At 38.7% G+C, this 22,079-nt stretch overlaps 1 protein-coding gene across 12 annotated transcripts in view; it reads left to right on the top strand.

Annotated features, from left to right (window-relative positions):
* The window catches only part of DOCK10 (dedicator of cytokinesis 10), a 290,337-nt gene that overhangs the window by 249,493 nt on the left and 18,765 nt on the right, over nt 1–22,079 (top strand). For 9 of the 12 annotated variants that reach the window (XM_047721140.1, XM_047721142.1, XM_047721139.1 and 6 more), the window contains exons 40-49: nt 1,587–1,711; nt 2,993–3,105; nt 4,957–5,094; nt 5,488–5,670; nt 6,200–6,310; nt 8,380–8,595; nt 10,004–10,061; nt 10,395–10,493; nt 20,016–20,122; nt 21,869–21,991. In XM_047721140.1, coding sequence (XP_047577096.1) covers nt 1,587–1,711; nt 2,993–3,105; nt 4,957–5,094; nt 5,488–5,670; nt 6,200–6,310; nt 8,380–8,595; nt 10,004–10,061; nt 10,395–10,493; nt 20,016–20,122; nt 21,869–21,991 — 1,273 coding nt within the window. The remainder of the gene's footprint in view (nt 1–1,586; nt 1,712–2,992; nt 3,106–4,956; nt 5,095–5,487; nt 5,671–6,199; nt 6,311–8,379; nt 8,596–10,003; nt 10,062–10,394; nt 10,494–20,015; nt 20,123–21,868; nt 21,992–22,079) is intronic. The other 3 variants (XM_047721146.1, XM_047721145.1, XM_047721144.1) reach the window with 1 other exon arrangement.

Here is a 22,079-nt window from a genome sequence, read left to right as displayed (position 1 = left end):
ACTTGGGGCACAATGCCATGCATAGGATGAGGGTTAATAGGTACCTTAATTTAATTGAACCCAAAAAGACGTAATTCCAATATATGACTCGTTTAATGTTTTTTAACCTCCTAGTGACAAAGTAAGATGAGAGGTTGTATTCCCATTCCTCTCAATAACTGTAATATGTCAGCAGCATCTTTAGAGCTCAAATTGTTTTCTAAAGGGTCAAAGGCAGGGAGGATTTAGATGGCTCCATAAGCTTATGGTAGGTTTCCTAGTCATTACACTGATTTGACTAGCATATAGGACCTGGAGTCATCCTTTATTAACCTACCCTGTGGAGAAATTTTGCCCTGAAATCCTACTTTAATTCTCCCCTGGGTCTAGTAAGTAAGAATTCTATGCTAAAATTTTCTCCAGTTTGATTTATTCTTCCCAGAGGTACCATAATAATATATAATAGGAAAATGGCTGTATTTTAGAAAGAATTTTAGAAATAAAAAAGTGGTAAATAACCAATAAATCATGGAGTAAATTTTGCCTCTTCATCCATAAGACTCCTTAAAGTGGCCCCTTGTGTGAAAGTAAATGAGAAAATGTAATAGGTGTGTTTTGCAAATGGTAATAGAATAGTGAACTATAAACAATGACTTCTTATGTTTAAAAAGTATAGTCATGTACCTGAGATCACTGTAGTTTTGTTGATGTTTGGTCAGTTAGATTTCAGGCTTCTTCCTGAATGATCTAGACAGGTCCTAGCCATTCCCACCTCTCTCTTTCCAGAAACCAGTATTTTTCCTCCAGAATTTCCAGACTAAAATACACTCAAAACCTGGAAATAAACCAGTCCCAAAGGTCCAAGCCATACAGCCTAGGTCCCATTATTTCTTGTAGCTTCAGGAATGACCTGGACTCCTCTGGCTCTTGAAAACCAAAGTTAGATCTTCAGGGCCTCAGTCCATCCAGAGCATTTGATTTGGTCAGAACCAAATGAGCCTTGAAAAGTGTCACCAAGAGAAAACCATTGCCATATCTATAGGCTTGACTCTTCAGGGTTTTTCCTATTGCCAGTTTTCCTCAAAAAAAAAGTTCTATTATCTTGGCCAAAAGATAGCTTAAATGAAAGTTAAGAATGGGAAGTGTTCCTCCTTCCACATAACACTGGCTCATTCCCCAGATGGAAGTGCCAAGGAGACATCAAATGAGAGCCACTGCCCGCCATTGTCTTTGGCCTGGAAAGTACCTGCACTCAGGGACCCCTTACCTCTCTCCCTTACCAGGATGGAATCCCATGAACTTCCCATGGAATCTCATGATTTCATTAAACAGTAATGAATATGCTTGTTCAGATTAAATTCAGTATCTATTATTCTTCTATCATACTTTGGTATTAATTATCCTTCTGAACCTTTTTTTGGTTTAAAAAAACTTCTCCTAAAGTATTCTTAAAACCCCTTTTTATCATGTTATCTATAATCAATATTTTTATGCAACATCTCTATTTTAAAATTGTTTTAAATGTTTTACTCAATCTAGAATACTTGATTGAACACCTATATGTCATATCTCTCGTACATTAACCATTTTTTCCTATTAATTTTCAGGATGCATACCCCGTCCACTCATGAAGGACATAAGCAGCACAGATCACAAACCTTACCTATAATTCGAGGCAAAAATGCACTTTCAAACCCCAAACTCTTACAGATGTTAGACAACACCATATCCAGTAAGTAAACAAGAAATAATAGGAACATGATGGTGATCAGTGTTTCTCTAGATGTGTGGAAAACATGAAATGCATTATAATGTTTCAGAAATGTAGGAAATGTTGGCATGCCACTGAGATTACTGCTTTTTAGGCTTGCTGTAGCCCAGAGAATTTTTTTAAGAGGAGAAAAAAATCACCAGAGAAGGGGATTTTAAAAATGTAGTGTCCTTATAAAGAAGAAAGGAAAAAGGTGAATCACTAGGTATAATCTGCTGGGTGTAGCTCTTCTGGTATCAAGTGACTTTGCTATTGTCAGGCTTATGGGGCCTCTCTCAACCAGATTATTGTCTGCTCTTCAAGAAGAGCAGAAAGTTGCCCATGTTCTAGAAACAACATGTGTGACATCTTGAACACAATAATGCACACATTCCAGCTTGTGAATGAGGAAAAATGGACCCAGTGTTTTTTGTACATGTACATGTTAGTGATTCTGGGCATATGACCAGAGTTACCTGTTTGAAGACATGTGCCTTCACCTATAAATACCTTTAGTGCCTTTAATGGCCATGAATGCACACTGTCCACAGAGACTGCATGTTTAGTCTATTAGCCTGGGAGCATAAAACTTGACCCAGACTGAGAATGAGAGAAATGTGACTCGGTCAGTGCCTGTGTCAATGGAAAAGAATTAAGAACTAATGGTAAATGGATCACTCTTGTCTACAACTGACATATGAATTGTTATTAGTCAGTTTGATTTGTTACAAGTTAACAGTCTGGGTGGCTGAAACAACAAACATTTATTTCCCATAGTTCTGGAAAGGTGGGAGGTCCAACGTCAAGGTGCCAACAGATTTGATGTCTGGTGTGAGCCTTTTTCCTGGTTTGCAGACAGCCACCTTCTTGTTGGGTCCTCACATGACAGAGAGATAGGTGATCTTTCTGGTGTCCCTTTTTATAAGGGCACTAACCCATTCAGGAGGGTTCCACCCTCAAGAGCTAATTACTTCCAAAGATCTCCCTCCAAATACCATCATATGGGGTTTGGGGCTTCAACATATGAATCGGCGGGGGTGAGGGGTGGGGAGACACAAACAGTCTATAGCATCCGTTAAAGACTCTGTCTAGAGTTTTTGATTCAGCCAATAAGGCAATTGAACAAACAAAAGCACTTTGATTTAATAAATCACTTAACAAAACACCAGTAAACATTGAATATGTTATAATAGAAAAAAGTCCTTTATGGGATACAAAGAATTTTCTTAGACATTTATGCATGTTCTACCTTATATTTTGTAGGCAACTCCAATGAAATAGACATTGTGCACCATGTGGACACAGAGGCCAATATAGCTACAGAGGTTTGCCTGACTATTCTGGACCTGCTATCGCTCTTCACCCAGATTCACCAGGTAAGTTGATTCTAACGTCTTCACAACATAAAATGGGAAGTAGAAAAGTCGTCGGAAGTCAAGAATCTATTTTTAAAGTATTTTATGAAATCAACTAACCTTACATAAATCAACATAAGCGTGAGTAGAAAAAAATTTGAAAGATGAGACTCAGAATTTAACAGAAGTTGACTACTGCTCAAATGATATACGTACATACATATGTCACTATTGTCAAATAATAAACATTTTTCCTTGTTCCTCCTGCTTCACTCTCAGGCAAGCCCAGCTAAGGGAAATGTGATTCTACTTTTTCAGTCGTGAGGGGAGAGACAAATGACAGCTAGACCCAACATCTTTCCGTGTGCTTATTTGTCATCTATGTAGCTTGGGTGAAATAATACCACTACATACTATTAGAATCACCAGAGTTAAAAAGACTGGCCATACCAACTTTTGGCAAGGGTATAGAAAAACTGGAACTCTCATCCACTGATGATGGGAATGCAGACACTCTAGAAAACAGTATAGCAGTCTAAAACGTTGAAACTGTGTCTGTCATGTGATTAGCCATTCCAACACTGAGAATTTATCCAGGAGAAATAAAAACATTTGGTCACACAAAACTGTGTACACAAGGGACGCCTGGGTGGCTCAGTTGGTTGGACGACTGCCTTCGGCTCAGGTCATGATCCTAGGAGTCCCGGGATCGAGTCCCGCATCGGGTTCCCAGCTCCATGGGGAGTCTGCTTCTCTCTCTGACCTTCTCCTAGCTCATGCTCTCTCTCACTGTCTCTCTCTCAAATAAATAAATAAAATCTTTAAAAAAAAAAAAACTGTGTACACAAATATTCATAGAAGCCTTTTTTTTTAATTTCTTCTTTTCAGCATAACAGTATTCATTGTTAGAAGCCTTATTTTTAATAAATGCTGAAAACAACCCAAATGTACATCAACAGGTGAATGGATTTTACTAATGGTCATATATCCATATACTAGAATACTGCTCACTCATGTTCAGTGAAAGAAGCCAAACAAAAAGTTTGTATTGTATGTCCCCATTTACATAAAATTTTAGAAATGTGAACTATAGAAATTACATGTCAGCTATACCTCAATAAAGATATTTAAACTATTAGCTCAATCTAATGAGCTTATAGATGTTCAGGGTTGAACTCAGAAGAGTTAGATCCACTGAATAAAGTCTGCACCAAACAGAATGATTATGCCAAGAAAGCTCTGCTTTCAGGTGAAATGTCATCATGGGTAATAGGAAAAGCAAAAACCATATTTTAATTATTTATTACTCAGTGACAATGTCAATCAAATCTCAGACATCACAAAGGCCCTATCAAAGCCGACGAGGACCTGCCTCTCTGAGACCTCATCTGTGACCTCATCTTCTACACTTCTCCTCATCTCACCCCATGCCCCACACTCAGTCTGCTCTACTCTTTTTTTTCTTTTCAACCTTGAACTCATAAACTTCTTCCCAACTCATGTCCCTGGTACTATCTGTTTCTCTCTTCCTAAACAGTCCCTTCAGATCTGCCCATAACCAATTCCTTTAGTTCACATATCAGTTCATTCATTAAAGAGGTCTTGACTAACTATCCTGTCTAGAGTAGCGCTATCCCCAAAGTAATTACTTTTTATTATATCCTATCATTCTGCTCTATTTTCTTATTTCATGATTTTTTCAGTCACTGCTGTATAAGTTTCAGTGGGAACATAGGTCTGATCGCCTTATTCACTACAATTTCTGGAACTTAGAATTGTGCCTACCACATAGTAGGTTCACAATAAATATCTCTCAAAAGAAAACAGTTGTCCTTTCACTCATCCTAAATAACTTCTTTGTTAAATTTCCAGAGACAGCTCCAACAATCTGAATGTCAAAATTCAATGATGAAGAGGGTCTTTGACACCTACATGCTCTTTTTCCAAGTCAACCAGTCAGCCACAGCACTGAAGCATGTGTTTGCCTCCTTGAGATTGTTTGTATGCAAGGTAAGCGTTCTCCTGGTTCCAGTGAAAGCTCAGGGAAGGATGATGATAAATGCATATTAATCCTGACATCTCTCAGTATGGAGGAAAGGATCCCTGTGTTTCGACAATGTTCGGTGAATAGAAAGCATTTCAAAGTTCTTAATCTCTAGTTCTGGGTTGTCACTGGTTATTGATGCATGGGAGACTTACAATGTAAAGAATGATTATTTCTAGGGAAAAAAATATTAATATAGACTTAAATAAATACAATTCTATCCCTTCCACTTGCAGATGGAAGAAAAAGACAAGGTTAAAAAAAAAGGTGGATTTTGTTCTAAGGAATTCTGAAATTGAGCATAAACAGAGTGACATGAAAGCATGGTCCACCCTTAACCAGTCCTTCTATTTCCATAGTTTCCTTCAGCATTCTTTCAGGGACCAGCCGACCTGTGTGGATCATTCTGCTATGAAGTCCTGAAATGCTGTAACCACAGGTCACGGTCAACGCAGACTGAAGCATCAGCACTTCTGTACTTTTTCATGAGGAAGAATTTTGAATTTAACAAGCAGAAGTCAATTGTCCGGTCTCACTTACAAGTAAGTGCTGTCAAGTTTCCTTAATGCTGTTTTGAAAACCACTCATCTGTTCCAGCACTGATCAAAGCCTCCTGGCTGCAAGGCAAAAGCTACCAACTCCTCTACCAGACCCCTCCTTGAAGACACTTGGCACAGTCAACTCTCACTCAGAGGAAGAGGGCAGAAATCAACAAAGTCCATAACTCCACTTGGACTTTTCCTTTCTTCTGCCAGGGAACAGAATAAAATAGAATACACAAATCGGGAGACCAAGGCTATCTCTAGAATGCCAAACCCCACCAGATTCTCCTCACAGAAATGTCTTTCTTTAAGGCAACCCAAGATTCCTGCAACCTTCTTATATAAATATCTAAAATTATAGGAAACGCCCTAGATGACATGACCTTCTAAAAATTTAATGCATGAAGATGCTACTCTTGGGACCCACAAGGAGAAATCAAAGATGCATTCATCCAGTCCAATGGATTTCTTTAAAATTACTATTTCTCAGTTATCACTTTTGAAGTTCCATTGTTCTTTTCTCTTCTAGCTCATCAAGGCCGTAAGCCAGTTAATAGCTGACGCTGGGATTGGAGGCTCTCGGTTTCAACATTCCCTTGCAATTACCAATAATTTTGCCAATGGAGACAAGCAGATGAAAGTAAGAAATGCTTTGTGGGCATTTTCAAAGGCTTAGGAATAAAACTAAACTGAATTCTTTTGTGAAATATCAAAATCATTAAAAAATACAAGTTCTGTATTTTGTTTATTGAGACTTGAACTGAGTGCTAACGTTGAGTTTACTTGTTTGAATTAATAATCAGTTCTAACACTGTCAGTCTGTCATCTGTTAAGTGGAATTTGCAGATGTGTGATTGAATGGGATATAACAAGAAAACTAACAACAAACATCCAGAAATACAGTCATTTTCTTATAATCTTACTCTTGGCCAAATTTATTGAATCATTCTTTTAGAAATTTCAGAAGTCTTCTTCTTTAGTCATAGTACTGAAAAGTCCAGGAATAGAGTCCAGGGCATGGCTGATCCCAGGGATTAAAACAATGTTTCAACATTAATTTGAAAGGAGAGCTGTACCCCCATGTTCCTAGCAGCATTATTTACAATAGCCCAGGCATGGAAACAAGCTAAGGGTCCATCAGTGAATGAATGGATAATGCAGTTGTGGTGTATATATTCAATGGAATAGCATTCAGCCATAAAAACTGAGGAAATCTTATCATTTATGACAACATGGATAGACAATATGTTAAGTGAAATAAGTCAGACAAAAAAGACAAATACTGTATGATCTCCCTTATGTGTATCCTAACACTTATGTGTAATCTTAACAACAACAACAAAAAAAAAACACCTGAAAATCATGGAAAAAGAAATCAGACCTGTGGTTATCAGAGGCAGGTGGTGGGGAGTGGGGAAACTGGAGGAGGGTGGTCAACAGATACAAACTTCTCATTGTAGGAGAGATAAGAACTAGGGATGTCAGGTACAACATGATGACCATAGCTAACACTGGCCTATGCTATACAGAAAAGTTAGCTTAGAGAGAAAATTCTGTGTTGTCATCATAAGGGGATTTTCTTTTCCTTTTTCCTTTTTATCCTTCTTCCTCTGTATTTCATCTACATGAGAAGATGGTTGTGATTGTGAGCTGAACTTATTGTGGTACTCATTTCCATATATATATATATATATATATATATATATATATATATATATATATATATATATATATATATATCAGATCACCATGCTGTATGCCTTAAACTCACCCAGTGATGTATGTCAGATACTTCTGAGAAAAAATTTAATAAAAAAGGTTTTTTTAATTAAAAAATCATCATGTTAAAAAAAATCACCATGTTTTCAGGCTCCCTTTCCTTACTGCCTCAATGTTTGCCTCTCTCTATCTATCAGCTTAGTTTTCCTCTTTGCTTACTTCATTTACAAGTGAATGTAAATGCTCTCCCCAGGAGCTTACTCTTTCAGAAATCCTGAGGACACTGGAATATTCTATAAGTGGAAAAAGTGCCTCAGATCACGTGGGTGGCACAGTTGACTAAGTGTCTGTCTTCAGCTCAGGTCATGGTCCTGGTGTCCTGGGATTGAGCCCTGTGTGGGGCTGCCTGCTCAAGAAGGAATCTGCTTCTCCCTCTCCTTCTGCCCCTCCCCCTCTCCCCCAGCTCATGCTATCTCTCTTTGTCTCAAATAAATAAAACTGTTAAAAAAAAAAAAGAAACAAATGAAAAGAAAAAACACTTCGTTCTGTAGTGCCAGTCAATGTCCCAGACTTGAGTCTCTTTGTTTAAACCTTCTATCATTCCTAAACCAATCGCTGGCTTGAGGGATGAAAAAAGTTGATTGGCTAGGCCAGTTTGGTGGACTACACATTCGTGCCCCCAAATGAAGTAGACCCTTTCAAATCACATGAACCAAAGCCAGAGAGGTGAGAGCTTCAGAGAGCAATCAGGATGCTCTTACTAGAAGAAGCTAGGTGAGCAGAGAAGATGGAGTCCACTGCAGTTCTTATGTTCAAATGTGTACAACCACAATCAATACGTAGAATCATATCTAAAGAAAGTACATATTTATGAACAACGTAGAGAGTGCACCAAATTGTGAAGCCAAGCCATGACTAATAGCATAACTTGAAGTAACCTATCTTAGGGATTAAGAACAGATAATGACCCAGGTGCTCTGTTTTCCAAAGAACAGCAACTTCCCAGCAGAGGTGAAAGATCTGACGAAACGTATAAGGACTGTTTTGATGGCAACAGCTCAGATGAAAGAGCATGAGAAAGACCCCGAGATGCTGGTGGATCTCCAGTACAGTCTGGCAAACTCCTATGCAAGCACCCCTGAGCTGCGGAGGACCTGGCTTGAAAGCATGGCCAAGATTCACGCAAGAAATGGAGACTTATCTGAGGTAATTAGCCAAGGCTCAGTCCTCCACTGGTATTGTCCTCTTTATCAGGACAACTGAATTTTCATTTACAGTAGGCTACCATATTTTTCCACGTATCTAGATATGACCCAATGATATATGATGTGCATTAAATTGGCAAGTAGGATTCAAGAATGCCCAACTCCTTGTAAAGGGTACCAAGTCAAGGCCAGAGTTGTTAGTATCAGCTGTAATTGTAGGATATGCAATGCAGAAACAAAGGGTGAAAGCCTAAGACTAAGGAGGATGGTTGTAAGGATGTCTGGAAATTGAGTTATGTAAGTTAATGTTCTGTGTTCTAAAACGTCTTCCCTGTAATTGGACTCGGATGGGGAAGTTTGCCACTGTGGTGAGTAATCTCAGGCTGGGGTAGTCTGTCCTCATTTGCAGCTAGTCTGAACTGGTGTTGGAAATATTAATGCTCCCATGAGCCATGTGAGGAGAGTGCACTGTGTGAAGGTTATAAATCAATACCTAACTTTTTTATGTCCATTCAAACACTGGGCGGAATTTTATGCAACAATTCACAGCCCCCAAGTGGTTTCCAGACACCAAGTGGGAAACTTCGGCCTTATTCTCAGAAATATGCCCCTTTGGGGAAGAGATTAATTTATCTGGGATGATCCTAACACCTGAAATTTTCCTAAACACATATGAGGGATCCTGGGATAGAAATAGAGCCGATCAGAAACCCCGGTTGGAGGCAATTTGGTGGGACAAGAATGAGAAACTCTAGTTCCCTTGGACGGCCCAGAAAATGGAGAAATAACTCCACAACCTCCAAAGGGAAAAGCTGGAGTCATTTGGAGCCCTCAACAGGTCAGGCTGTAAATAAATAAAATCATTTTTTTTTAAATTGCCATATAATGTGGTTGGCGGGAGCACACATGGCTCATTAGGCCGCACTATTTAATCAAGTACCACCTTGTGTGTTGACCATCTTAAAGGCAGTAGATAGTCCAAAGGGGCCATTACTGGTAGTAGAAACAGTAAGAAGGTAGCTTAATTTTACCCCCAGTTTAGAGCCCGATGCTATAGCTTATAGTTTTAATAAGGAAAGAGAACTGTGGATTTAAAAATATATACATTAGACTTAGATATTAAGGAAGGAAGATATTTCTGTTGAAAAATTCTTCAGGTCAGTTCATTCACCCACTTGAAGACTATACCCAGATGAACACAAACAAAATTTCCCAAATACCCGTTTTATTCTTGATGGTGAACTTTTTAGAAATCAAATCGATTCTTGTTTTTGATTCTTTAATTAAAAGGATTCCTCCACATATTCTCACATGGAATACTGACTCACCTCGGAAGATTCGTCCTGATTAGACGAATAGTGAAATGCACACTCTGTTTTCCTCTGAACGGTTTTCTTGTTTTATTACAGGCTGCAATGTGCTACATCCATATAGCTGCTCTCATTGCAGAATACCTGAAGAGAAAGGGTAAGACGACCGCGACCGAGTGCAGGGAGAAAAGTCTAGAAGTTGACATGTTGAAACCTAAATTACAATTAACTTATTAATTTTAGGTTGTATTAATCTCAATTGTGTTTTATTAAGTAACATTAATTTTCACAGACATTTCTAATTATACAGTACTTATGAACTTTAGCTCTCTCGTGCCATTATCATGTTTATTTTATGCACAAAAAGGCTAACTCGTCAGCCTCTTAGTTCAAAATGAGAATGTTTCATTGGTTAATGATTAATAGTCTCATAAGCTTATATTAACACTAACATGTAACAATGTCTTAACCTCATCTTGCACTACCATAGGTTACTGGAAAATGGAAAAGATTTGCACACCACCCCTGCTCCCGGAGGATATCCACCCCTGTGATAGCTACCCATTACTAACAGCTCCTGGTGGAGGAAGTGAGTGGCCTAACTCCCCCACATAAACTCCTTTACCCCCATGGAACAGTGCAAAAGAAATCACCTTGCTGCTTAAAGTCTACTTTGATAGAACTGTGAAATGTATTCTTTTTTTTTTTTTTAAGATTTTTTATTTATTTATTTGACAGAGAGAGATCACAAGCAGGCAGAGAGGGAGGAGGAAGCAGGTTCTCCGCTGAGCAGAGAGCCTGATGCGGGACTCGATCCCAGGACCCTGAGATCATGACCTGAGCCGAAGGCAGCGGCTTAACCCGCTGAGCCACCCAGGCGCCCCGTGAAATGTATTCTTAAAAGAAAAACTATCTCAGACCTTCATAACTACCACTCATAAAAGCTTGAAGTTCCTACCATTCCGAAATCTACCCAAATGTATGAAGTTTAGAAATGAAAAGTTCTCAGCATAGAGAACTGCATCTTTTCCAATATTTAGGATTACGAGTCATAGCCATATTTGCTACCAATCTGCATACTAGTTTGCCCTTGGGATTTTATTCTAAAATTGTTTAAAATTGCAAGAGAAATCTATTTTAATTTTGAAATGTAATAAGACAACTCATTCAAAACAAGGAATGCCAAAAATGTATATGCAGGACTCTATAATCATCATATTCCATTATCTTTTTTAAAAGCCTAAACCGATTCAAAAAACTTGTAATACATAATAATTTATAGTATTGATTCCCTTTAATGAAGAATATGTCATCTTTAAAGTTTGATGAAAGGTTTTGTAATAATAACTAAAGAATTACTCTTTGTAAAACATTTAGCAATATAGCTAATCCATCTAACTTGTTTTCTCTTACAAAAGTTTGTTCAAACCCAAAGGTTATGGCCTGCGATCTATTTCCTAGTGCTCTTTTAACTTTCAAAATGTAGTGGAAAGCTCAGTGTAAGAAAAACAGAAACAAATCTTTAGATACTAAGATCAAAATAATTGAGCAAAAGGTAAATAGACTTTAGTTACAATATTTTGGAAGCATAATTAATCCCCTGTTCTTTTAAATATGCATATATTTTCTAAAGAATCTCAGTGGCTTTTCCAAATAAAGCATTTGAACCAAATGACTAAAATGAAAGGTGAGACAGTGAGGTCACTTACTTGAGGAGGAGACCAGACCTGGCCTCATGGCTCCTGTCCATGCTAAAATGCAGGGATCTTCCTGCTTAGTTTCACACTTAGGATTTAGCTTCCTTTTTATTTGCACATCATCAAACTCATCACTGTTTTGTCTAATGTACCCTTCTTCCCCATCTATTTTGTATCATAATCAGACACTGTACAGCTCCATAAAGATGATTTCAAATTCTAACAAAAACAAAATTGAAAAAATCTGATAAAACTGGGGGTCAGTTTGAGAAATTGTGGAAATTTATATCCCAAAATATCGTGTGAAACTTTAATATTCAAAAAATGTTAAATACCCATTTCCAGACCTAAGGTAACATTGGACTCTACCATATCCATTGAGAAAAGAACATATTTGTTTAGTAAACTCTAAGAAAGGTGATTTTTATGATGCATTAACATATATTCATATCCATTGATATATACCTGAAGTCCTCAATATACTTTTATATTATGATGTTTCTAAATCAGAGGAATAAAGTATCTCCTTCAATACAATGTAAACATAATAAGAATATAGGCAAAGATAAACAACTCCAGAAAGTACAACTGTAATAATCATCATCCTGCAAAAAATATATCATGACTTTCTCTGCTATATATCCCTACTAGTATATTGTCATATATTTTAATATATGTTTATTTACAGAAGGAATATTATTATGCTAAAAAGTAGGGAAGTAGAATTTTTTTTTTTTTTTAATTTTTTTATTTTTTTCAGCATAACAGTATTCATTATTTTTGCACCACACCCAGTGCTCCATGCAATCTGTGCCCTCCACAATACCCACCACCTGGTGCCCCAACCTCCCACCCCCCACCCCTTCAAAATTCCCAGATCGTTTTTCAGAGTCCATAGTCTCTCATGGTTCACCTCCCCTTCCAATTTCCCTCAACTCCCCTCTCCATCTCCCCTTGTCCTCCATGCTATTTGTTATGCTCCACAAATAAGTGAAACCATATGATAATTGACTCTCTCTGCTTGACTTATTTCACTCAGCATAATCTCTTCCAGTCCCGTCCATGTTGCTACAAAACTTGGGTATTCATCCTTTCTTTCTTTCTTTCTTTTTTTTTTTTTTTTTTTTTTTACAGCTTTATAAACATATATTTTTATCCCCAGGTGTATAGGTATGCGAATCGCCAGGTTTACACACTTCACAACCATAGCACATACCCTCCCCAATATCCATAACCCCACGCCCTCTCCCAACCCCCTCCCCCCATCAACCCTCAGTTTGTTTTGTGAGATTAAGAGTCACTTATGGTTTGTCTCCCTCCCAATCCCATCTTGTTTCATTTACTCTTCTCCTACCCCCTCAACCCCCCATGTTTCATCTCCTCTCCCTCATATCAGGGAGATCATATGATAGTTGTCTTTCTCCGATTGACTTATTTCGCTAAGCATGATACCCTCTAGTTCCATCAACGTCGTCGCAAATGGCAAGATTTCATTTCTTTTGATGGCTGCATAGTATTCCATTGTGTATATATACCACATCTTCTTTATCCATTCGTCTGTAGATGGACATCTAGGTTCTTTCCATAGTTTGGCTATTGTAGACATTGCTGCTATAAACATTCGGGTGCACGTGCCCCTTCGGATCACTACGTTTGTATCTTTAGGGTAAATACCCAGCAGTGCAATTGCTGGGTCATAGGGTAGTTCTATTTTCAACATTTTGAGGAACCTCCATGCTGTTTTCCAGAGTGGTTGCACCAGCTTGCATTCCCACCAACAGTGTAGGAGGGTTCCCCTTTCTCCGCATCCTCGCCAGCATCTGTCATTTCCTGACTTGTTAATTTTAGCCATTCTGACTGGTGTGAGGTGATATCTCATGGTGGTTTTGATTTGTATTTCCCTGATGCCGAGTGATATGGAGCACTTTTTCATGTGTCTGTTGGCCATCTGGATGTCTTCTTTGCAGAAATGTCTGTTCATGTCCTCTGCCCATTTCTTGATTGGATTATTTGTTCTTTGGGTGTTGAGTTTGCTAAGTTCTTTATAGATTTTGGACACTAGCCCTTTATCTGATATGTCATTTGCAAATATCTTCTCCCATTCTGTCAGTTGTCTTTTGGTTTTGTTCACTGTTTCCTTTGCTGTGCAAAAGCTTTTGATCTTGATAAAATCCCAAAAGTTCATTTTTGCCCTTGCTTCCCTTGCCTTTGGTGATGTTCCTAGGAAGATGTTGCTGCGGCTGACGTCGAAGAGGTTGCTGCCTGTGTTCTCCTCGAGGATTTTGATGGATTCCTTTCTCACATTGAGATCCTTCATCCATTTTGAGTCTATTTTCGTGTGTGGTGTAAGGAAATGATCCAATTTCATTTTTCTGCATGTGGCTGTCCAATTTTCCCAACACCATTTATTGAAGAGGCTGTCTTTGTTCCATTGGACATTCTTTCCTGCTTTGTCGAAGATGAGTTGACCATAGAGTTGAGGGTCCATTTCTGGGCTCTCTATTCTGTTCCATTGATCTATGTGTCTGTTTTTGTGCCAGTACCATGCTGTCTTGATGATGACAGCTTTGTAATAGAGCTTGAAGTCCGGAATTGTGATGCCACCAACTTTGGCTTTCTTTTTCAATATTCCTTTGGCTATTCGAGGTCTTTTCTGGTTCCATATAAATTTTAGGATTATTTGTTCCATTTCTTTGAAAAAAATGGATGTTACTTTGATAGGAATTGCATTAAATGTGTAGATTGCTTTAGGTAGCATAGACATTTTCACAATATTTATTCTTCCAATCCAGGAGCATGGAACATTTTTCCATTTCTTTGTGTCTTCCTCAATTTCTTTCATGAGTACTTTATAGTTTTCTGAGTATAGATTCTTAGTCTCTTTGGTTAGGTTTATTCCTAAGTATCTTATAGTTTTGGGTGCAATTGTAAATGGGATGGACTCCTTAATTTCTCTTTCTTCTGTCTTGTTGTTGGTGTAGAGAAATGCAACTGATTTCTGTGCATTGATTTTATATCCTGACACTTTACTGAATTCCTGTACAAGTTCTAGCAGTTTTGGAGTGGAGTCTTTTGGGTTTTCCACATAGAGTATCATATCATCTGCGAAGAGTGATAGTTTGACTTCTTCTTTGCCGATTTGGATGCCTTTAATTTCCTTTTGTTGTCTGATTGCTGAGGCTAGGACTTCTAGTACTATGTTGAATAGCAGTGGTGATAACGGACATCCCTGCCGTGTTCCTGACCTTAGCGGAAAAGCTTTCAGTTTTTCTCCATTGAGAATGATATTTGCGGTGGGTTTTTCATAGATGGCTTTGATAATATTGAGGTATGTGCCGTCTATCCCTACACTTTGAAGAGTTTTGATCAGGAAGGGATGCTGTACTTTGTCAAATGCTTTTTCAGCATCTATGGAGAGTATCATATGGTTCTTGTTCTTTCTTTTATTAATGTGTTGTATCACATTGATTGATTTGCGGATGTTGAACCAGCCTTGCAGCCCTGGAATAAATCCCACTTGGTCGTGGTGAATAATCCTTTTAATGTACTGTTGAATCCTATTGGCTAGTATTTTGGCGAGAATTTTTGCATCTGTGTTCATCAAGGATATTGGTCTGTAGTTCTCTTTTTTGTTGGGATCCTTGTCTGGTTTTGGGATCAAGGTGATGCTGGCCTCATAAAATGAGTTTGGAAGTTTTCCTTCTATTTCTATTTTGTGGAACAGTTTCAGGAGAATAGGGATTAGTTCTTCTTTAAATGTTTGGTAGAATTCCCCCGGGAAGCCGTCTGGCCCTGGGCTTTTGTTTGTTTGGAGATTTTTGATGACTGTTTCAATCTCCTTACTGCTTATGGGTCTGTTCAGGCTTTCTATTTCTTCCTGGTTCAGTTGTGGTAGTTTATATGTCTCTAGGAATGCATCCATTTCTTCCAGATTGTCAAATTTGTTGGCGTAGAGTTGCTCATAGTATGTTCTTATTATTGTCTGTATTTCTTTGGTGTTCGTTGTGATCTCTCCTCTTTCATTCATGATTTTATTTATTTGGGTCCTTTCTCTTTTCTTTTTGATAAGTCTGGCCAGGGGTTTATCAATCTTATTAATTCTTTCAAAGAACCAGCTCCTCGTTTCGTTGATTTGTTCTATTGTTTTTTTGGTTTCTATTTCATTGATTTCTGCTCTGATCTTTATGATTTCTCTTCTCCTGCTGGGTTTAGGGTTTCTTTCTTGTTCTTTCTCCAACTCCTTTAGGTGTAGGGTTAGGTTGTGTACCTGAGATCTTTCTTGTTTCTTGAGAAAGGCTTGTACCGCTATATATTTTCCTCTCAGGACTGCCTTTGTTGTGTCCCACAGATTTTGAACCGTTGTGTTTTCATTATCATTTGTTTCCATAAATTTTTTCAATTCTTCTTTAATTTCCTGGTTGACCCATTCATTCTTTAGAAGGATGCTGTTTAGTCTCCATGTATTTGGGTTCTTTCCAAATTTCCTCTTGTGATTGAGTTCTAGCTTTAGAGCATTGTGGTCTGAAAATATGCAGGGAATGATCCCAATCTTTTGATACCGGTTGAGACTTGATTTAGGACCAAGAATGTGATCTATTCTGGAGAATGTTCCATGTGCACTAGAGAAGAATGTGTATTCTGTTGCTTTGGGATGAAATGTTCTGAATATATCTGTGATGTCCATCTGGTCCAGTGTGTCATTTAAGGCCTTGATTTCCTTGTTGATCTTTTGCTTGGATGATCTGTCCATTTCAGTGAGGGGAGTGTTAAAATCCCCTACTATTATTGTATTCTTGTCGATGTGTTTCTTTGATTTTGTTATTAATTGGTTTATATAGTTGGCTGCTCCCACATTAGGGGCATAGATATTTAAAATTGTTAGATCTTCTTGTTGGACAGTTCCTTTGAGTATGATATAGTGTCCTTCCTCATCTCTTATTATAGTCTTTGGCTTAAAATCTAATTGATCTGCTATAAGGATTGCCACTCCTGCTTTCTTCTGATGTCCATTAGCATGGTAAATTCTTTTCCACCCCCTCACTTTAAACCTGGAGGTGTCTTCGGGTTTAAGATGAGTTTCTTGTAGGCAACATATAGATGGTTTTTGTTTTTTTATCCATTCTGATACCCTGTGTCTTTTGATTGGGGCATTTAGCCCATTAACATTCAGGGTAAGTATTGAGAGATATGAATTTAGTGCCATTGTCTTGCCTGTAAGGTGACTGTTATTGTATATTGTCTCTGTTTCTTTCTGATCTACTACTTTGAGGGTCTCTCTTTGCTTAGAGGACCCCTTTCAATATTTCCTGTAGAGCTGGTTTGGTATTTGCAAATTCTTTCAGTTTTTGTTTGTCCTGGAAGCTTTTAATCTCTCCGTCTATTTTCAATGATAGCCTAGCTGGATATAGTATTCTTGGCTGCATGTTTTTCTCATTTAGTACTCTGAATATATCATGCCAGCTCTTTCTGGCCTGCCAGGTCTCTGTAGATAAGTCTGCTGCCAATCTAATATTTTTACCATTGTACGTTACAGACTTCTTTTCCCGGGCTGCTTTCAGGATCTTTTCTTTGTCACTAAGACTTGTCAATTTTACTATTAGGTGACGGGGTGTGGACCTATTCGTATTGATTTTGAGGGGGGTTCTCTGAACCTCCTGAATTTGGATGCTTGTTCCCTTTGCCATATTGGGGAAATTCTCTCTAATAATTCTCTCCAATATACCTTCTGCTCCCCTCTCTGTTTCCTCTTCTTCTGGAATCCCAATTATTCTAATGTTGTTTCGTCTTATGGTGTCACTTATCTCTCGAATTCTCCCCTCGTGGTCCAGTAGCTGTTTGTCCCTCTTTTGCTCAGCTTCTTTATTCTCTGTCATTTGGTCTTCTATATCGCTAATTCTTTCTTCTGCCTCATTTATCCTAGCAGTGAGAGCCTCCATTTTTGATTGCACCTCATTAATAGCTTTTTTGATTTCAACTTGGTTAGATTTTAGTTCTTTTATTTCTCCAGAAAGGGCTTTTATATCTCCTGAGAGGGTTGCTTTAATATCTTCCATGCCTTTTTCAAGCCCGGCTAGAACCTTGAGAATCGTCATTCTGAACTCTATATCTGACATGTTACCAATGTCTGTATTGATTAGGTCCCTAGCCTTTGGTACTGCCTCTTGTTCTTTTTTTTGTTGTGAATTTTTCCGCCTTGTCATTTTGTCCAGATAAGAGTTTATGAAGGAGCAAGTAAAATACTAAAAGGGTGGCAACAACCCCAGGAAAATATGCTTTAGCGAAATCAGAAGAGATCCCGAATTGTGAGGGGGGAGAAAGGGGAAAAAAGGGGTTCAGAAAGAAAGAAAAAAAAAAAAAAAAAGAAACTATTAAAAAAAAGAAAGCCGATAAAGAAAAAATATAAAAAGAGGAAAAAAATATATATATTAGATAAACTATTTAAAAAACATTAAAAAAGAAAACGGTAAAAGTTAAAAAAAATTCAGCAGAAGAAGAGAAAAAGAAAAAAAATTGAAAAAGAAAAAAAAAATTAAATTAACTGCAAGGCTAAAAAATCATGGGGAGAAAGCCATGAGTTCTGTGCTTTGCTTTCTTCTCCTCTGGAATTCCGCCGCTCTCCTTGGTAGGTGAACTTGGTCCTGGCTGGGTTTCCCGTTGATCTTCTGGGGGAGGGGCCCGTTGTAGTGATTCTCAAGCGTCTTTGCCCCAGGCGGAGTTGCACCGCCCTTACCCGGGGCCGTGCTGAGTAATCCGCTGGGGTTCGCTTTCGGGAGCTTTTGTTCCCTGAGCGCTTTCCGTAGAGTCCGGTGGACGGGAATAAAGATGGCGGCCTCCCGGTCTCCGGCCCGGAGGAGCCGAGAGCCCGGGGCCCCACTCCTCAGTGCGCCCTCAGAGAACAGCGCCCAAAGACTCCCGCCACCCTGGCCTCCGGCCACGCTCCGAGCTGACCGAGCCTGAGACCGGTTCAAGGCAACCCCGAGCTGAGAGTCACTCCTCGGCTCTGTCTCTGCAGCCGGCTTCCCCGTTCTAATACCGGTAAGCTCTGCGACACTCAGACACCCCCGATCCTTCTGCGACCCTGCGGGACCTGAGGCCGCGCTGACCCGGCCTGGGCTTCCAGTTAAGCCTCTGGAGCGATGTCCCTCAGCGGAACAGACTTTTAAAAGTCCTGATTTTGCTCCGTTGCTCCGCCGCTCGCCGGGAGCCGGCCCCTCCCCCCGCGGTCTATCTTCCCGTCGCTTTGGATTCACTTCTCCGCCAGTCCTACCTTGCAGAAAGTGGTTGATTTTCTGTTTCTGGAATTGCTGTTCTTCTTCTCTTCAATTTCCCGTTGGATTTGTAGGTGTTTACAATCTTTAGATAAGCTATTTAGCTGATCTCCCGCTACCCGAAGTAGTCTCAGCCTGCTACTTCTCCGCCATCTTGACTCCTCCCCCCCTGGGAAGTAGAATTTTTAATGCAAGGATTAAATTGCAAAAACTATTCTAATTATAATTTCAAGCACATTTGGGGAGTGATCATTTAGTTACATAGCTCATGAGCTGATAATTAAAAATGGAAACATCTCACAGAAGTATTAGCTATAATTTTAAAAGTACGTGTTCCATGTAAGGGACCACGCTGGGCTTTATACTGGCAATATCTCCATTAGTCGCCTCTTATGTGTCTGAGTTAGGTGCTATTAGGGCCTCCTGTTTTCAAGTGAGAAAACCAAGAGAAGTGATACAATCCGACCCAGGGTGCATGGTTAGCTTGTGATGAGACCAAAGTTCAAGGGCTGGTCTGTCACTCCAAGCTGTGCTCCTGACTACTCAGATTCCCCACTGTTCAGTTCCAGTCCTTCCTCCAGGAACATGGCCCATAACCAACTATCTTTATATATTGTCTGTAGAGCCAGATCTTTTCCTTCTTATCTTGGTAGCCACAGTGCTAGGAAATTTTAAGAAAGTTTCTAGATAATGCATAAGAGTGAAAATTGGCAAGGAATGAGCATTATTTCCGTAATGCATTGATCATCCCAGGTGTTTTCTCAAATATTAATGTTTTGAATCACTTTAACCATCCTTTGAGATAGATATTAACATCTTCAGCCTAACAAATGGAAAGAAGCAGACTCAAAAAGTCTGGCTAAATTAGAACATTAGAACCATATCTATCTACAAATTCTATATTCTGTCCACGATTCCATGCCAGCTTCTAAAAGAAAATGCCATCTGAAAAATGATACAATTTTATAAAACAGGATGACTGGTTGCCCTGGAAAAGAATATTTATCAACAGAATTATCTACCCATCTTGTTGACTGTGTGAGTTTTATTGTACTACCACTTGTAACGTCATGAAGAAAGGCACTATCTTTTCCAAACAAGATTTGACTCAAAATAATAATGTCACATTTTGTTGGTCCACTCAAGGCATGTTCTCTATGGGCTGGCCAGCTTTTCTGAGCATTACACCAAATATTAAAGAAGAAGGAGCAATGAAAGAAGATTCAGGAATGCAAGACACACCGTACAATGAGGTTAGATCAATATAATCTAGTGTATAGTAACTGAGTAAAAAGATGCATTGAACTGGTACATTAAGCTAAATATGGAGGAGAAAATGTTATTCAGAAATCAGATTACTGAAGAAATGACTTAGGTTAAGTGAAAGGCAGGCTAAAATTAAGCTGAGATTAATAGACCTCAAATTCCATTGATAAAGCATAATTTTCCATGAATATTTAAACTAAACTTTATTTCTCTAAGATGGACCCAAATATATAATGTCAGCTTTTCTATAAGATATGAAATCGTTGGTCCTTTGGTAAACGTCATAAGGGATGATGAAAATTTTGTGAGCGGGCCACAGCTTTTTAGTGCATTAGAAAGTTTGTTTGTAAATACACTTGAACAGAAAGGCTCACTAGTTTCTGCAAAAAACCTTTTGATTTGCAAACCATGGTTATTTTTTATTAATTCAAAACAAGCTTTCTAGTGTTGATTTACATAGCAACAATTCTGATAAAGAAAACAGAGCTCCCAAGTAAATAATCAAGTAAATAAAATATTTCACCAGCTAATTGCTTAAATTTTAATGTTACATAGATTGAAAAGAAAGGGTACAGAAAGCAAGTTTTGGGTTGGATTTTTACTTAAAATTTATATAGTTAATGTTGATTTAGTATACCTTGCAAACAAACAGTAAATGCAACAACATATTTGTTAACTATTTCAAATAACATCTAAGAATCTTTTCTTCAAAGACATTGTTGAAAAGATTCCTACAATATTATCCACTTGCTTTAGTGAGTATATAATTTGATTCAGCTGAATATTCTTTAAACCACTAGTATATGTGAGGCACTGAGTTCAGGGTGGAGGACAAAGATAAATAAGACATAATGCTGACTTTCAAAGAGCTTAGAATCTTGAGAAGGACAAATTTTTTCAGGGTGGGGACTAGCTAGTCCAAGACCCAACAACTATAAATCTAGGCAATTAAAGGGAAACTTTTTAAGTGACAGTGACTGGGATGCAGATGGATGGGACATATATGAAAGCTCTCCAGACTTTTACACAGGATCTTGGCATTGATGGGACTTGAAGGTGCCAAATGAGAAAATAAGGTTCTTATAGCTGCAGCCACAACACAGGTAATTGTGTGGAGATGCAAAAGGATTCTGAGACTGGAGTAGTACGGGATGGTATAACCAAAGTGCAAAGTCAGTGGCAAGTGGGGGGTTGGACTGAAAGGGAGGTCGGTGCCTGACTGTGGAGCTCCTTCAGTGCCATACTAAAGAGTTTGGATGGCCATTCAGAGACACTGGAGTTCCTACAAAGTTCTAGGGCGGTGGAGAGCTTGAGATCAGATTTACGTTTTAGAAAGAAAGATTCCTGGAGAACAACACGTAGGATGGACCAGAGTGGAAAACAGATTACTAGAAGACCACTCTGGGGTCTGGAAGTAAAGGAAGAGGGGTTTGATCTAAGGCAGGGACCATGGAACGGGAAAGGACTAGACAGAGCTGAAGGCATTTTGTAGATTCAAATTAGCAAATTTGAAGGACAAATTCAGTGATGGAAAGAGAAGAATCTGAGAAGATACCACCATCCATCCCTTCCAGGATGGTGTAAATGCCAGTAACAAAGGGAACACAGCAGCCCTGCTATAAAGAAAACTGACAGTTTAACAGTTTTGAAAACAAGTTTCAGGGATGAACCACAATGCGTACACTGTGTTTACACAATCGTGTAAAATCTCATTTTGGTTTGGGGAATTACAGAATATCCTGGTGGAACAGCTCTACATGTGTGTGGAGTTTCTTTGGAAGTCTGAGCGATATGAACTCATTGCTGACGTCAACAAACCCATCATCGCTGTCTTTGAAAAGCAGAGAGATTTCAAAGTACGTTTTCTGAGGCCAGACCTTGGTCAAAACATCCTGCTTTAAGTTGGTGAATTACTTACAATGTTCAAAAAAGAGAAATTCTATG

This window comes from Lutra lutra, chromosome 3, assembly GCF_902655055.1.
Source record: "Lutra lutra chromosome 3, mLutLut1.2, whole genome shotgun sequence".
Lineage (NCBI taxonomy): Eukaryota > Metazoa > Chordata > Mammalia > Carnivora > Mustelidae > Lutra > Lutra lutra.
This window is presented reverse-complemented; position numbering and strand designations above follow the sequence as displayed.